Source organism: Oryx dammah, unplaced genomic scaffold (assembly GCF_014754425.2).
Source record: "Oryx dammah isolate SB20612 unplaced genomic scaffold, SCBI_Odam_1.1 HiC_scaffold_15, whole genome shotgun sequence".
NCBI lineage: Eukaryota > Metazoa > Chordata > Mammalia > Artiodactyla > Bovidae > Oryx > Oryx dammah.
This window is the reverse complement of record NW_024070199.1, coordinates 11756798-11774472: the sequence shown is the minus strand read 5'-3', so window position 1 is coordinate 11774472 and position 17675 is coordinate 11756798. Positions and strand designations below refer to the sequence as shown.

The 17675-nt window shown below is 39.7% G+C and overlaps 1 protein-coding gene across 8 annotated transcripts in view; it reads left to right on the top strand.

Annotated features, from left to right (window-relative positions):
- ANKRD42 (ankyrin repeat domain 42) overlaps window positions 1-17675 on the top strand; it is a 65155-nt gene that overhangs the window by 27484 nt on the left and 19996 nt on the right. For 6 of the 8 annotated variants that reach the window (XR_005723617.1, XM_040255593.1, XM_040255591.1 and 3 more), the window contains 3 exons: window positions 2901-3026; window positions 8829-8934; window positions 13665-13840. Coding sequence is in view for 7 of the 8 variants with exons in the window: in XM_040255593.1 (XP_040111527.1) it covers window positions 2901-3026; window positions 8829-8934; window positions 13665-13840 (408 nt within the window). In the remaining variant the exon portion in view is untranslated. The remainder of the gene's footprint in view (window positions 1-2900; window positions 3027-8828; window positions 8935-13664; window positions 13841-17675) is intronic. The other 2 variants (XM_040255595.1, XM_040255594.1) reach the window with 1 other exon arrangement.

The following is a 17675-nucleotide window of genomic DNA, read 5'->3' as shown; positions in this document are numbered from 1 at the left end:
ATACTTGAAATTTCCTGTTTTTCTCAATACCATTCATTCCCTTTTCTCCATCCTCAGAGGTAACTACTATTTTAGATTTATAATTCCATTCTGTGGTTTCACATTTAGTATATATGTACTCACAAAAATATGCAGTATCATTTTGTGAATTTTTAGAGTAGGGAACTAAACTGTTGTGACTAATGAGAAATCCTAAAATTCAACAGCTTACATGATATAGAAGTTTATTTCTTTTATGGGATAGCTTCAGTTGGAGAGTGAATCTTGTTCTGTGTAGTCAATCAGAGACCTGTTGTCATCCTAACCAGCTCGCTCTCTAGGTGTTGCTAATCCAGCAGGAGGTGGGGAGAGAACAAAGTATAAGCTAGGATTTTCAAAGTCTAATTTGCAGTCATCACTGTTTTTAACATCCTGTTGGCAAGAGGTTAGTCAGTCACATGGCCTCACTCAGCTGTGGGGAAGCCTGGAGAATTCAGTAACCAGCTGAGAACCCTCAGCTCTGCTACAGCCCTTGTTGCTATGAAAGGAAGGAGGTTTTAGTGGACAAATTGTAGTCTTTGAAACTTTTCTTGTTAAGATTGATCTATTTTTGGCTGCTCTGGGTCTTTGTTGCCATGCGCAGGCTTTTTCTAACTGTGGCGAGCTGGGGCCACTCTTCACTGCAGTGCAAGGGCTTCTTTTGTCACAGGGCGTGGGCTCTAGGTGCACGGGCTTGCGTAGTTGCAGCACGCAGGCTCAGTAGTTGTGGTTCAAAGGCTCTAGAACACAGCCTCAGTAGTTGGGATGCACGGGCTTGCTCCACAGCATGTGAGATCTTCCTGGACCAGGGATGAACCCATGCCCCCGGAATTGGCAGGTGGATTCTTAACCACCACCAGGGAAGTCCCTGAAACTTCTTTTAAAACTTTATAAAAATGGCATAAAACAGTATGTATTCTCTGACTTTTTTTGCCAAATGTTATGATTTTTTGAGGCTTATTAGACAGATGTATTCAAGTTTATTCTTTTAAGCTTTTGTGTAGTATGGCATTTAATAAAAACATTATTATTCCATTCTCCAGTTTGATATTTAGACTATTTACAGTTTTCAGTGTTACAATCCATGTGGTGATAAATATTCTTAAAAGTGTCCTTGTGTGCATGTACAAGATATTCTTTAGAGAAGTGCCTCACTACCTTTTTCACACATAGCCTATACTGAAAATGATACTTGTGTGGCACACTGGTACCAGTGGATGAAACTTCTTGAGGTGTACTGCCTGTCTACTCTGAAGACTGAGAGTTGAGAGCTCTGCCTTGGTAAACACTTGGGAAATTCTACTTTAGGTTTTGTTTGGTGGGATATGCCCATCTTCAGTATAAAAAGGTATAAATGCTGCATTCTTCATCAAAGTGGTTGTAGTAATTTACACTCTGATCAGCAATGTTTGGTGAGAATTTAGGCAAACAATATTCAGTATTGTCAGACTTAAAAATTTTGCCACTTAGTTGGGTATGAAGAGGTTTAACTTGTGTTTTAATTTGCATTTTTTGATTACTAATAAGCTTGAACATTGTTTCATAAAGTTACTGGCTGTTCTAGTTTACTTTTCTATGAATGCCTGTAGAATTGTTATTTGTCCTTTTCTAAATTACTTGAGTTCTTTTATATAGTTCTGATACCTATCTTTTATTAATTTTATCTGATATATTTTCTCTCACAGTATGACTTGTTTTTTCACAAATGATGTCCTTTTTTTAAAAAAAGCAACTTTATTAAAATATGATTTGTGTACAATAAACTATATTTAAAGTATGCAGTTTGAGTTTTACTATATATCATGAAACCACCATCACAATCAAGATGCAAAGCACTTTCATTACTTCAAATACTTTTTCATACCCTCTCATCCCTTCTTTCACCCTGGCCTACACAACCACTGATTTGTTTTCTGTCGCTATAGATTAGTTTGGGTTTTCTAATGGAACTCTTTGGAGATTTTTTTTTTTTTATTTTACTTTACAATTCTGTATTGGTTTTGCCATACATTGACATGAATCCACCACGGGTGTACATGCGTTCCCAAACATGAACCCCCCTCCCACCCCCCTCCCCTGTTCATTACTTTTTATTGTTTAGTAGTATTCCATTGTATGGATGGCCCATATTTTGTTTGTGCATTCTGTCTTATTGATATTCTGTTTATTTGCCAATACTACAAAGTTTTGATTACTATAGCTTTATAGTAAGACTGGTAATCAGCTACTATATTTTCAACTTTGTACTTTTAAAAATACTCTTTGAGTATTCTAGGTTGTTTTCTTCCCATATATAAAATTGAGAATAACTATTGCAGGGTTGTTAAGAGGGCAAAATGAGGCAGTCCTTATAAGTGCTTACTACCAAGCTTAACATTCAGTAAGGGTCCAGTGTGTGTAATGGTTATCATTAAAAACATTTTATTAACTATTTGCTATGTGCTAGGCACCAGGGCAGGTGCATTCACACCTATAGATGTATACACACACATGTATACTTTATCTGCTTCTAGTTTCTTTTGTTTTCATCACTTCCTTGTAAACAAAGGGAGTGGTCTGTGCAAATGTAGAACTTGAGACCAAGTATATCTTTATGCAAAGGGTTGAAAATGACCATCTCTTTCTATTTTTGGTATATTTGGTGGCCTGAGAAAAACAGGGAAGATGACAGGAATAGTTCTGGTACAGTATAGTCCTTTTGATATCCCAAGGCATGGAAAGGCACATAATTAATAATAATCTTATTACTTTTCATTGTATCAACTGGACTAATTCTAATATAACATTCTCATAATATTGAAACCTGAAATGTGTGACTGATTAAGGCAGGGAAAAAGAATGAATTCCTGTGTTTACTGAAATACTAAATTTTTTACTTATAGCTTTAGCATTTCCAGGTCATATGGCTGCCTTTAAGGGTGATTTGGAAATGCTTAAGAAATTAATAGAAGATGGAGTAATTAATATTAATGAACGTGATAATAATGGATCAACTCTTATGCATAAAGGTAAGTTATGATTCCTGCTTCAGTTTTGACACAATTTCTGTTGAGTTACTTACCTGTTAAAATAATTATTCATTAGAAGCACATGAAAATGTAAAATTTTTCCTGATATGCTAAGAGGTATCAGTCTACCTTATACGGTATCAGTTCAGTTCAGCTCAGTCGTGTCCGACTCTTTGTGACCCCATGAATCGCAGCACGCCAGGTCTCCCTGTCCATCACCAACTCCCAGAGTTCACTCAGACTCACGTCCATTGAGTCGGTGATGCCATGCAGCCATCTCATCCTCTGTCGTCCCCTTCTCCTCCTGCCTGCAATCCCTCCCAGCATCAGAGTCTTCCAGTGAGTCGACTCTTCACATGAGGTGGCCAAAGTACTGGAGTTTCAGCTTTAGCATCATTCCCTCCAAAGAAATCCCAGGGCTGATCTCCTTCAGAATGGACTGGTTGGATCCCCTTCCAGTCCAAGGGACTCTCAAGAGTCTGGGTGCTTATTAGTGTGAAAATTCCTTTTATGTCAGACATTCACACACCATTACATTTGAGGGTAATTCACAAGAAATTCTCTGTGACGCTGTCATGTTAGTTAAGTGAAATTCACTACCAGAGAAGTTTCTGAGGACTGTCATTTTCTTTGGACTAAAAATGACTGATTAATTTATTGAAACGGAAACTATCTCTCTAGAAAAAAGGATTGAGCAGGGGACTTCTCTGGTGGTCCATTTGTTAAAAAATCCACCTTTGCAGTTCAGGGGATGTGGCCTCACTCTCTGTTTAGGGAACTAAGATCCCACATGCCTCAGTGCACTGAGCCCACGCCCCACAACAAAGGATCCTACATGACACAATTTAAGATCCCATGTGTGGCAATTAGGACTTGATGCAGCCAAATAAATAAACAAACAAATATATTTTAAAAAAGGTTGAGTAGAATTTTCCTCTTTCTTGTACCCTGCAAAAATGTTTTTACTGCCATAGAAGTATCAATGAACATTAGATTTGAACACATTTTCAAAATATCTGCCACCTTTCTTTGTGTTCTCCTTACCTCTGTGTGAAATTCTAGAATCTTAATCTTTTTGTGTTTGTTTTTTAATCAGACTGTTAAATTGTCAGCTCAGTTCAGTTCAGTCGCTCAGTTGTGTCCGACTCTTTGCGACCCCGTGAATTGCAGCACACCAGGCCTCCCTGTCCATTACCATTTCCCGGAGTTCACTCAAACTCATGTCCATTGAGTTGGTGATGCCATCCAGCCGTCTCATCCTCTGTCATCCCCTTCTCCTCCTGCCCCCAATCCCTCCCAACATCAGAGTCTTTTCCAGTGAGTCAACTCTTTGCATGAGGTGGCCAAAGTACTGGAGTTTCAGCTTCTGCATCATTCCTTCCAAAGAACACCCAGGGCTGATCTCCTTTAGAATGGACTGGTTGCATCTCCTTGCAGTCCAAGGGACTCTCAAGAGTCTTCTCCAACACCACAGTTCAAAAGCATCAATTCTTTGGTGCTCAGCTTTCTTCACAGTCCGACTCTTGCACCTGTACATGACCACTGGAAAAACCATAGCCTTGACTAGACGGACCTTTGTTGGCAAAGTACTGTCTCTGCTTTTCAATATGCTGTCTAGGTTGGTCATAACTTTTCTTCCAAGGAGCAAGCGTCTTTTAATTTCATGGCTGCAGTCACCATCTGCAGTGATTTTGGAGCCCCCCAAAATAAAGTCTGACACTGTTTCCACTGTTTCCCATCTATTTTCCATGAAGTGATGGGACCAGATGCCATGATCTTCGTTTTCTGAATGTTGAGCTTTAAGCCAAATTCTTCACTCTCCTCTTTCACTTTCATCAAGAGGCTTTTGAGTTCTTCACTTTCTGCCATAAGGGTGGTGTCATCTGCATATCTGAGGTTATTGATATTTCTCCCGGCAATCTTGATTTCAGCTTGTGCTTCTTCCAGCCCAGTGTTTCTCATGGTGTACTCTCCATAGAAGTTAAATAAGCTGGGTGACAATATACAACCTTGACGTACTCCTTTTCCTATTTGGGACTAATCTGTTGTTCCATGTCCAGTTCTAACTGTTGCTTCCTGACCTGCATACAGGTTTCTCAAGAGGCAGGTCAGGTGGTCTGGTATTCCCATCTCTTGAAGAATTTTCCACAGTTTATTGGGATCCACACAGTCAAAAGCTTTGGCATAGTCAATAAAGCAGAAATAGATGTTTTTTTTCGGAACTCTCTTGCTTTTTTGATGATCCAGCAGATGTTGGCAATTTGATCTCTGGTTGCTCTGCCTTTTCTAAAACCAGCTTGAATATCAGGAAGTTCACGGTACACGTATTGCTAAAGCCTGGCTTGGAGAATTTTGAGCATTACTTTACTAGCGTGTGAGATGAGTGCAATTATGTGGTAGTTTGAGTATTCTTTGGCATTGCCTTTCTTTGGGATTGGAATGAAAACGGACCTTTTCCAGTCCTGTGGCCACTGCTGAGTTTTCCAAATTTGCTGGCATATTGAGTGCAGGACTTTCACAGCACCATCTTTCAGGATTTGAAATAGCTCAACTGGAATGCCATCACCTCCACTAGCTTTGTTTGTAGTGATGCTTTCTAAGACCCACTTGACTTCACATTCCAGGATGTCTGGCTCTAGGAGAGTGATCATACCATCGTGATTATCTGGGTGGTGATGATCTTTTTTGCACAGTTCTTCTGTGTATTCTTGACAGAATTGTTAGCTCAGTGGTGGGAATATATACTGTAGGATTTATTCTTGACAATCTTACTTTTATTTATAAAGTAAAAAACCAAATGTTTAACCTGCTGCATGTGAATTTCCATTCTGTTTCATTTGAGATATGTCATAAGTTTCTTCATCAATGGCATATAATTCTTTTAAAAATCTTAGTGTAAAAAGTAGGCTTATTAATACAGTCTTGTGTTTAAATTGGACTTTATTTCATACATTACTTCTGGGAGTCCCAGTTGCAGATTGTGTTTCTCTTGGCTCTGTTGTTAGCTTAATCATTACAGTTTATGTAAGTCATATTGTGTCTCAAGTATAGAATTTAAACACCATGTTTTATCAGAGAGAGAGGGTCAGTGGAGCAGGAGGAAGAGGAACATGAAAAGGGGTTTCTCCTCACATAGAAAGGTCCTCACTTTGGTAAATGTTCTACCCTAGACTTGGAGAATTTCATTCCACCTATCTCCGCTGAATGTTTAGGTGTAAAACACTTTACCATGACTTTTGTGAATGAGGAGGAGATTCAAAATGTTCATAGAGTATTTTTTTAAATGTGGTACCCTGGAGCAAAGTTCCATATCATATCCTATATATATAAAACTGGTTTGTATTGCTGATGTTTAGGTGGAGTGTCATCGTTGTAGCATTGTAGCAAAGATGGGCATCTTGAGGTCTGGGAAATCCCATAGTGTTCTCTTTTTTTAAATATATATTTCATTTTTTTTTTTGGCTGTGCCAGGTCTTAGTTGCCACGCATGGGATCTTTAGTTATAGCATGAGAAATCCTTATACATGTGGGACTTGGTTCCCTCACCAGGGATTGAACCCTAGGCCCTCTGAGTTGGGAGTGTGGAGCCTTAGCTATTGAACGATCAGGGAAGTCCCCTGCAGTATTCTGTGTTAGCTGGTTTTAGAGTTGCTGAGAGAAATCCCAGTCTCTTGAAGAGCCAGCACTGAGTTTTGGGGATGAGTCAAGCAGAGACGGGGAGGATGAGAGCCTTGCAGGCCTCTGTAAGCTGGCTGCAGTGTTATAGTGAGGGCATTGCCATGTCACTGGGTCTGGCTTTGTGTCCTTTGCTCACTGTTGACAATATTGGAGGTAGACTGACTTTTAAAGCATCAGAGTCATACCAGAAGTTCCTCTTCTTTGACTCATTTTACAGAGGCATGTATATATTCAGCAGGGCTTCCCGCGTGCCTCAGTGGTAAAAGAATCCACCTGCCAGTCCAGGAGATGCTGGAGACGCTAGTTCGATCCCTGGGTCGGGAAGATCCCCTGCAGAAGGAAATGGCAGCCCACTCCAGTATTCTTACCTGGAGAATCCCATGGACAGAGGAGCCTGGTGGACTATAGTCTATGGGATCACAAAGGGTCAGACATGACTAAGTGAATGAACACACACACAGCACATTATTCAAAAATATATGCAGAATTACACATCATTGACCTAAAGGGTTAAAACACTTGGAAAGTTAAGACAACAAGGAACAGTTCTCCAAAGTGGTCATCTTCATCCACTCATTCACTTAAAAGAGAAACATTTATGGAGTCCCATATAGGGTCACAAAGAGTCAGACACAGCTGAGCAACTGAGCACACACGTATGTATTCAGCACCAACCACATGCCTACACCGTGAAGATAGTATGAGATTTAGACCTTATTGCTAAGGAGCTACATGCTTATACAGTGACCACCTAGAGATTTGTATAAGTCAGGATGTAATCAGTGGCAAAAAGTATTTGGCTGTTAAAATACATTCAATAGGAATTTAGGAGTAGATGTTAAGGAACAGAAGTTTCTTCGGGTTAAATTACAGAAGTGTCATGGGAATATAGATATAATATGTTAGTAAACACTAAACAAGGTGTAAAACTGTCATATTTAATCCTTATTGTAGTTTTATGAAGTAGTGTATTATTATTATAAATATGACATCAAGGAAATTGAGGTCCAGAGGGATCAGATTTTTTTTTTAATGTTCATTAAAAAAATTGAAGTTTAGTTGATTTACAATGTTTCAGATATATAACAAAGTGATTAAGTTATATTTACATATATGTATATATTCTTTTTCAGATTCTTTTCCTTTGTAGATTATTACAAGATATGCCATACAGTAGGTCCTTGTTATTTATTTGTTTTATGTATAGTAGTCTATCTGTTAATTCCAAATTTCCAGTTTATACCACTCCCCTCAGGTTTCTTGACTGAGGTTGCACAACTAGTAAGAGTAGAGCTGAGATTCCATTCATTTCTTCATCATTTATTCATCAGCTCTGTAGACGTTTATTATTTCTGTATGCCAGCCACTTTCTGAGTTCTGTCCTGTCCTCCAGTCTGTTGTTTAGTGAATTTAAACTCAAGTCGTTTTAGATTATTGAACTCCCTGCCCCTCCCCGCCCCAGTTTCCCTGACTCTTGAGATGGACTGGGGAGGAGCGGAGAAGTTAGATGAGCAGATAATTGGGTGATGGGCACCAGGTGCTAAAACATAGAAGCTGAGTTGTGGAGGTGAAGATTAATATTGAGTGCATGTGTTTTAAGGAAAGCTAACAAACAGTTTAGGTAATCATCGAGGAGCCTATAAATTCTGAGTTGTGAGGGTCAGAGGCATAAACTATACAAGATGACAAAAGATTTTTCAGTCTTTCACATTCACACAGATAATACTCACATTTGGCCTGATACAGGATTGGTCAGGAGCTGTGAGTACAGTCGATGAGCACTGGATAAAGGTTAGCACAAAACATAGATTATAGTTTCAAATCCATTACTTACTGGCTGTGTGATGTTAAATAAATACCATCTGTGAGCTTCAGCTTTTTTGTATCTGTATGTAAAGTTCCTACATAAGGGCTGAGCATAGCAAACATTTGATTAAATATGTGTCTGATGAATGAATAAGTGAAATAGAGAAGATAACATCTGGCCAACCTACTTTTGTTGATACTCTAAGGATTAGTATTTACAAAAGTATTCTCTAGTGGTACTGTCCAAAATTTTAGAAAATTGTTTACTGATAACAATAACTTTTCTGTGTGTGTGTGCGTTTTGTTTGTTTTTTACAGCTGCTGGGCAAGGCCATATAGAGTGTTTGCAATGGCTGATTAAAATGGGAGCAGACAATAACATTACCAACAAAGCAAGGGAGAAACCCAGTGACGTGGCTAAGAGGTATCTCTATCTGTTTTGCTTCTGTCTTTGTTTTTAAAATTTTGCATTTATTCTCCTATACTCGGAATTCTATTTCTGAAGATTTCTGAAATTATAGGACTTAGTCAAATGCTGATGGCATGATAATTTTCAAACTAAACTGATGTTTGACAACGTATCAGCTCTTCTCTCTAAAGCAGTAATTTTCAGTTGGGAGATAGTATCGTCCCCTTTCTTTGTGGGGTGGTGAATTTGGAAATGTGTGTGGAGGGGTGTTGTCACAATGATGGAGACCATCACTGATGTTTCATGAGGTCAGTCCAAGAATGCCAGACATTTTCCAGTGCTCAGAACAGTGGTATACAATGAAGAATTGTCCCACCCAAATGCTGATACCTGTTGAGAAATGCTGTGTGATGGAAAGGAATAATCAAAAGGAGTTGCATGGATTTTGAAACAGTTTAATATTTGTATTTGAATTAAATGTAACACCCATTATTGCTCGCTTCGAGCTCATTTCAGATCAGGTCCTCAAGGAACACTTAGTTCATCCATTTGTTCATTTGATTGTTTTTCATTCAGCTTACCCATATTCCAAGTGCTGTGGTTAGCATTAGAATTACTAAGATGAAAAAACTTAGGCCTTGCTCTCAACAACCTTATGGTCTTGTGGAGAGATGAATGTGCAAATGTGACTTTTATTGATTATAGTTACATTATCAGCACATGTTATATGTAGGATCTTCCAGGGATTGAACCTGGGTCTCCTGCATTGTAGGCAGATTCTTCTGAGCCACCAGAGGAGTCCTATATAAAGTGCAGTGAAAGACATAGAAGAAAGAGTGCCCTAGTAGTTCTGTTTGAAAGTTGTGGGGGAAGAATGTTAATACAGATGGTGGTAAGAGTTACGAAGGGAACTGCAGGGTGTCAGAATTTATATAGAAGTCTGGGAAAATTTTTTTCTTGGTGAAAGCAATATTTATGCTGACACTTGAAGGAGAAAGAGTTGAAAGATAACGCCTTGTGTGTTTGACGAACGCATGTGGCTCAGAACAACTTGAGTCTAAAACAGGAGTGTGGGCTAAAGCTGCACATGAGGCTTGACAGGATGCAGGGGCCTAATTATTCATTAAGTTGCCATGCAGTTTTTGTTTGTGAGGCCGTGTTCCATAAAATTTTTGTCACTGTAGGATCTTTCTGAAGCCTTGGAATGTGGTTTTGTTTTACTGCATACTATGGCACCCCACTCAAGTACTCTTGCCTGGAAAGTCCCATGGATGGAGGAGCCTGGTGGGCGGCAGTCCATGGGGTCGTGAAGAGTCGGACACGACTGAACGACTTCCCTTTCACTTTTCACTTTCATGCATTGGAGAAGGAAATGGCAACCCACTCCAGTGTTCTTGCCAGGAGAATCCCAGGGACGGGGGAGCCTGGTGGGCTGCCGTCCATGGGGTCGCACAGAGTCAGACACGACTGAAGCGACTTAGCAGCAGCAGTAGCAGCAGCAGCATCATTATCTGGAGACAGCAATGGCACCCCACTCCAGTACTGTTGCCTGGAAAATCCCATGGACGGAGGAGCCTGCTAGGCTGCAATCCATGGGGTCGCTAAGAGTCAGACACGACTGAGCAACTTCACTTTGACTTTTCACTTTCATGCATTGGAGAAGGAAATGGCAACCCACTCCAGTGTTCTTGCCTGGAGAATCCCAGGGACGGGGGAGCCTGGTGGGCTGCCATCTATGGGGTCGCACAGGGTCTGACATGACTAAAGCAATTTAGCAGCAGCAGCAGCATTATCAACTCAGGCTAACTTTTGTCTTTATTTTTAAAAATAGATTTATCAGTAAAGCACACATATTTGTACAGCACAAACTGATGAATTCTGATACATGTATATACCTGTGAAGTCATAATCACAATCAAGATAGTGAACTTATCCTTCACCCCCCACAAAATCTTGTACACCTTTGTAATCTCTCTCTCTCCCACTGCTTTCCACTACTGCTTCCCCAAGCAAATGTGAATTTGCTTTCTTTCACTAGTGATTAGTTTGCATTTGCTAGAATTTTATATAAATGGAAACATACAGTATATACTCATACTCTTATGTATGTGGCTTTTTTCACTGAGCATAATTATTTTGAAGTTCGTTCATGTGTAGTGGTTCATCTCTTTCTTGTTGCAGTGTAGTATTCCACTGGCTGTGGAATTCCACAGTGTTCCAGAGTTTGATTATCCCCTGACCTGTTGAAGGACGTCTTATTTGTATCTACTTTTTGTGATAGTGAATACAGCTGCTATATATATTTACATACAGATTTTCTGTGTGAACGCAAGTATTCACTTGGGTAATACTTAGGAGTAGGACGGCTGAGTCAGAGGCTAAAGTGAAAGTGAAGTTGCTCAGTCGTGTCCGACTCTTTGCAACCCCATGGACTGCAGCCTACCAGGCTCCTCCGTCCATGGGATTTTCCAGGCAAGAGTACTGGAGTGGGGTGCCGTTGCCTTCTCCAGAGTATCTTCCTGACCCAGGGATTGAACCCAGGTCTCCCTCATTGTCAGCAAGATGCTTTACCGTCTGAGCCACCAGGGAAGTCAGATGCTAAGGGAGTGTTTATCTTTTTAAGGAACTGTCACAGTGCCTTCCAAAGTGACCACACCAATTTGCATTTCACAAGGAATGCATGAGAGTTTCTGTTACCCCTTGTCTTGCCAGCATTTAATATTGCCAGATGTTTTGATTTTTGTAATTACAGTAGGTGTGTAGTATCTTATTGTGGCTTTTGTTTTTTCCTAATGAAAAATGATTTGATGCATCTTTGCATATTCATATTTGACATTTGTTTGTTTTCCTTTGGAAAAGTTACTGTTCATATCTTTTGTCCAGTATTAAAACTTGGGTAGTGTTTTTTTTTTAATTGTTGAGTTTTAAGAGCTCTTTCTATATTCTGGATACTAATTCTTTCTCACATTTTTGTTTTGTGAAGATTTTCTCTCAGTTGTGGTTTGTTTTATCATCCTCTTAATAATGAAAAGTAAAAATAATTTAAAAAATATTTACTAATTTATTTGACTGTGCTGGGTCTTAGTTGTGGCTTGCAGGATCTTCAGCCTTTGTTGTAGCATGTAGGATTCTTTAAAAAAAATAGTTGCAGCATATGCGATCTTTTAGTTACAGGCATGCAGAATCTTTAGTTATGGCATGTAGACTCTTGGTTGCAACATGTGGGATCTAGTTCTGTGACCAGGGATGGAACCTGGGCCCCTGCACTGGGGGTGTGGAGTCTTAGCCACTTAGCACCAGGGAAGTCCCAAGAATAAAAATTTTTTTTTTATCAATTTGCTCTTTTTTGGGTTACGCTTTTGGTATCATATCCAAGAAATCTTCCAAGTCACAGAAATTTCTTCTTTTGTTTTCTTTTAGACATTGTGCAATTTTAGGTTTTACACTGATGTCTGTGATCCACGTTAATTTTTGTATATGGTATGAGGTATGCATCTAAGTTTTTGGTTTTTTTTTTTGCATATGGGTATCTATTTGTTCTAGTACCATTTGTTGAAAAAGCTGTCTTTTTTTCCTGAATTGCCTTTGTGTCTTTGTCCAAGTTAGGTGTCCATGTATACATGGGCTTATTTCTGTACCCTATATTTTATCCACGGATCTGTTTGTCTATATCAGTATCACGAGTGATTATAATGTCTGGCCCACATTTTTTTGTCATTCATCTACTAAAATGCTAAGTGTGAGTGTGGTGTTATAGAAGTACCCTTGAATGTGTTGTAAAGCAAGTACTCAGTAAGTGCTAGCTGTTCCTGTGTTTATTACTATATCATTAATGATTTGCAATACCTGGTGAAAGGTGAGGATATATGTATGCATGTGGTTATGTGTGTGGGGAAAAAAATAGGGATTTTAGGTTTTTGTGTTTAGTGAGTAATTCTTCATCTCCTAAGAGAAAGCAGTTAAACATTTTAATTAGCAAAACCTTGGGAAAAATATGCAGATTACATACAGTCACAGCAACAACTTGAAAACCAAGAGTATATTACTAGCTTCATAGAGGTGTAGAGAAGATCAAAGAAAATAGGAAATGTGGACAGAAAAGTCATTATTTTTCCATTAAATTTCAAAGCCATGCTGAGTGTTTGAGGGTTGAGGAAGGATGAAGATTAAGGGGGCTAGAGCTGTAGTTTTCCCTAAAACTGGAACCAGAACTAACTCTACAGTCTAAATTAGGCCATCAAGAAAAGGTAGTGAACACAGGTAGATCAAGTAGGGTGGTTCTGGGCTTTCTGCTCAGTTGGGCAGCTCTGTCTGGGCCCACACCAAATGTTCTTTTGATAGTAGATCACCTCTTTCAGTTGAATTTTTGCCACTAAAAATTACGGAATCTGGGAATTCCCTAGCAGCCCAGTGGTTAGGACTCTGCACTCTCACTGCTGAGGGCCTGGGTTCAATCCCTGGTTGGGGAACTAAGATTCCACATGCCATGTAAATTGGCCTCTCCCCAAATTATGGAATCAGCCTTTAATATGACTGCTTATCCTTCGTTTCCACTAACTATTTGAGTTTCCTGCATAGCTGGATATGTGTCACATTGCCACCGACCTTCAGATATAGTTTTGCTTCTTTAGTGGTGAGTTGAGCTGGTGAGATGATGTAGAGTGTAATTCCCTAAATTAAGTACAAACTGTGATTAAATTTGAAAAAGATTATGGATCCTGTTAATTACTAATTCTTTTCTACAGGTTTGCCCATTTAGCAGCAGTAAAGCTATTAGAAGGACTACAGAAATATGATATAGATGATGAGAATGAAATTAATGAAAATAATATTAGGTTTTTTATAAGACATGGTGTTGAGGGAAGCACTGATGCCAAAGATGATTTAGGTCTCAGTGAGTCGGATAAAACAGATGCCAGAGGTAAGTGTGCCAACTCTTTCATGATTTTCCCTTTATAAAAAAATACTGTAGCCAGTTTTTACCACAAATTTGTGAAATTATTCTAAAGATAATTACCATCTACAAAGTAAAATACTTTGGTATTTTGGGGAGAAGTAGTACAGATTTTTGTACTAGGGGTTGTTGAATGTGATCTCAGTCCCTCCATGAGGAAAGTGATACTTTCATGCCACATAACCCTAATTTTACTTCTCATGGTGTCTGTCAGAGGACCATGGCTCATATGAGTGGATGAGAAGAACTGTTTCATTGGCACTCTTTCATAATGAGGAGAAAGATAAGGAAGATCTGCTTGAATGGAGGCTAACCAAAGCAGAGGCAGGTGTAGTAAAGTGAGCAGTGCTTGGGCAGTGGATTCAGACAGCAGGGCTTCACCTCTTTCTAGCTGTGTTACTCTGAACCTTGGTTTCCTCATCTGTAAAAATAAGAGTATTAACATAACGTCACCCTCACAGAGTGCACTAACGAATGGGATGTGCCTAGCTCATGGCAGAAGCTTAGTAAATGTCAGTTCCCTCCCTTTTCTTTTTTTTAAAAGAAAAAAGAAGTTCATTTGGCTGTGCCGAGTCTTTGTTGCTGTTTGGGCTTTTGTCTAGTTGCAGTGCAGGGGCTTCTCATTGCGGTGGCTTCTCTTGTGGAGCACAGGCTCTAGAGCGTCTGGGCTTCAGTAGTAGCAGCAGTGGGTTCAGTAATTGTGTCTCCCAGGCTCTAGAGCCCAGGCTCAGTAGTTGTGCTGCATGGGCTTAGTTGTCCCTCAACATGCGGGATCCTCCTGGACCAGGGATTGAACCTGTGTCTCCTGCATTGATAGGCTGCTTCTTCACCACTGAGCCACCAGGGAAGCCCAGCTCCCTTCTTCCTGATCTCTGGGAAGTATTTTCAGTTATTCTGACAGGAAGAGCTAGTTGTACCAAACCTGTATTCTCTGAGAAAAGTTTCTAATTCATGTCTAAATAAAAAAATTTTTTTAAAGAACTCCCAGAACACTGTTAGATAGAACCTCCTTCTCCAGGGGATGGTAGAAACCTCTTTCCTGGTGAATGCAGCGTGAAGATGCTGATGCCAGGGGCTCCCAAGAAGCAGCCCACCTGGATCACCACCTCGCAGCGAGGCTCAGAGTCAATGATCTCTTCAGAATTTCCTGACAGCTTTATTTTAAATAGCTTTATTGAGATGTAATTCACATACCATTTAATCTACCTATTTAAAGTATACAATTAAGATTTTAGTGTATTCAGATTTGTGCAGCCATTATTACAATAAAATTTGTAGTATTTCTATCACCCTCAAAAGAAACCTGACACCCATTCCCCCTACCTTCTTTTCCTTACCTCCAGACCATCCCTCAAATTAGGCATCTGCTAACCTACTCTCTGTCTGTGTAGGTTTGTCTATTCTGGGCATTTCATATGAGTGGGATGATACCATCTGTGGTCTTTTCTGACTAGTGACTTTTCTGTCACTTAGCACGCTTTCAAGCTTCCTGTACTTTGTAACGTGGATCATTACTTCACATTTATTTTTTTTTTTACTGCTAAATACACTTTATATATCCATTTATCAGTTGTTGGTCATTTGAGTTGTTTCCATATTTTGGTTATTAAGAATAATGCTGCTGTGAACATTCGTATAAATGTTTTTGTGTGGAGTGTATTTTCATTTCCTTGGATATACCTAGGAGTTGGAATTGCTGCATCATCTGGTAAAAGTATGTCTGGCATTTTGAAGAATTTCAAAATGTTTTCCAAAGTGGCCACACCATTTTACATTCCCACCAACCATATGTGAGGGTTCTAGTTTCTCCACATCTTACCAGTCCTTGTTGTCTGTCTGACTGATTATATTAATAGTTGATTAGAGTAATGGTGTGATCACTAACCTAGAGCCAGACATTCTGGAATGTGAAGTCAAGTGGGCCTTAGAAAGCATCACTATGAACAAAGCTAGTGGAGGTGATGGCATTCCAGTTGAGCTATTTCAGATCCTGAAAGATGATGCTGTGAAAGTGCTGCACTCAATATGCCAGCAAATTTGGAAAACTCAGCAGTGGCCACAGGACTGGAAAAGGTCCGTTTTCATTCCAATCCCAAAGAAAGGCAATGCCAAAGAATGCTCAAACTACCGCACAATTGCACTCATCTCACATGCTAGTAAAGTAATGCTCAAAATTCTCCAAGCCAGGCTTTAGCAATACGTGTACTATGAACTTCCTGATGTTCAAGCTGGTTTTAGAAAAGGCAAGAGGAACCAGAGATCAAATTGCCAACATCCACTGGATCATGGAAAAAGCAAGAGAGTTCCAGAAAAAACATCTATTTCTGCTTTATTGACTATGCCAAAGCTTTTGACTGTGTGGATCCCAATAAACTGTGGAAAATTCTTCAAGAGATGGGAATACCAGACCACCTGACCTGCCTCTTGAGAAACCTGTATGCAGGTCAGGAAGCAACAGTTAGAACTGGACATGGAACAACAGACTGGTTCCAGATAGGAAAAGGAGTACGTCAAGGTTGTATATTGTTACCCTGCTTATTTAACTTATATGCAGAATACATCATGAGAAACGCTGGACTGGAAGAAACACAAGCTGGAATCAAGATTGCCAGGAGAAATATCAGTAACCTCAGATATGCAGATGACACCACCCTTATGGCAGAAGGTGAAGAGGAACTCAAAAGCCTCTTGATGAAAGTGAAAGAGGAGAGTGAAAAAGTTGGCTTAAAGCTCATCATTCAGAAAACTAAGATCATGGCATCTGGTCCCATCACTTCATGGGAAATAGATGGGGAAACGGTGGAAACAGTGTCAGATTTTATTTTTCTGGGCTTCAAAATCACTGCAGATGGTGATTGCAGCCATGAAATTAAAAGATGCTTACTCCTTGGAAGGAAAGTTATGACCAATCTAGATAGCATATTGAAAAGCAGAGACATTACTTTGCCAACAAAGGTCCATCTAGTCAAGGCTATGGTTTTTCCAGTGATCATGTATGGATGTGAGAGTTGGACTGTGAAGAAGGCTGAGCACCAAAGAATTGATGCTTTTGAACTGTGGTGTTGGAGAAGACTCTTGAGAGTCCCTTGGACTGCAAGGAGATGCAACCAGTCCATTCTGAAGGAGATCAGCCCTGGGATTTCTTTGGAAGGAATGATGCTAAAGCTGAAACTCCAGTACTTTGGCCACCTCATGCGAAGAGTTGACTCACTGGAAAAGACTCTGATGTTGGGAGGGATTGGGGGCAGGAGGAGAAGGGGATGACAGAGGATGAGATGGCTGGATGGCATCACGGACTCGATGGACATGAGTTTGAGTGAACTCCGGGAGTTGGTGATGGACAGGGAGGCCTGGCGTGCTGCAGTTCATGGAGTTGCAAAGAGTCGGACACGACTGAGCGACTGAACTGAACTGAAGAGAATTTCCAGATTTAAGTCCCGTGTCACACACGTGACTTGCAGATATTATCTCCTGTTCCGTGGGTTGTCTTTTTTCTTGATGATGTCCTTTGCAGTGCACATGCTTTTCATTTTGATGAAATCCAGTTTATCTATTTTTTGTTTGTGCTTAGATTTCTTTTTGTTGATTGTACTGAAAATTAGCAAGGACTTACTAGAATTTCCAAAAATGAACTGGTGATTTGTAGAATTTCAGTGTCTTCTGAAATGATTTGAGCAGGAGATATTTGTGAAGTATCATTGAAGATATCAGTGAATCACAAAGTTTTTAAAAGATGCTTTGGGAAAAACCATGAATGAAACTAGAACAATTTCCTACTGTGGTGTGTTTGATGTAAACGTCC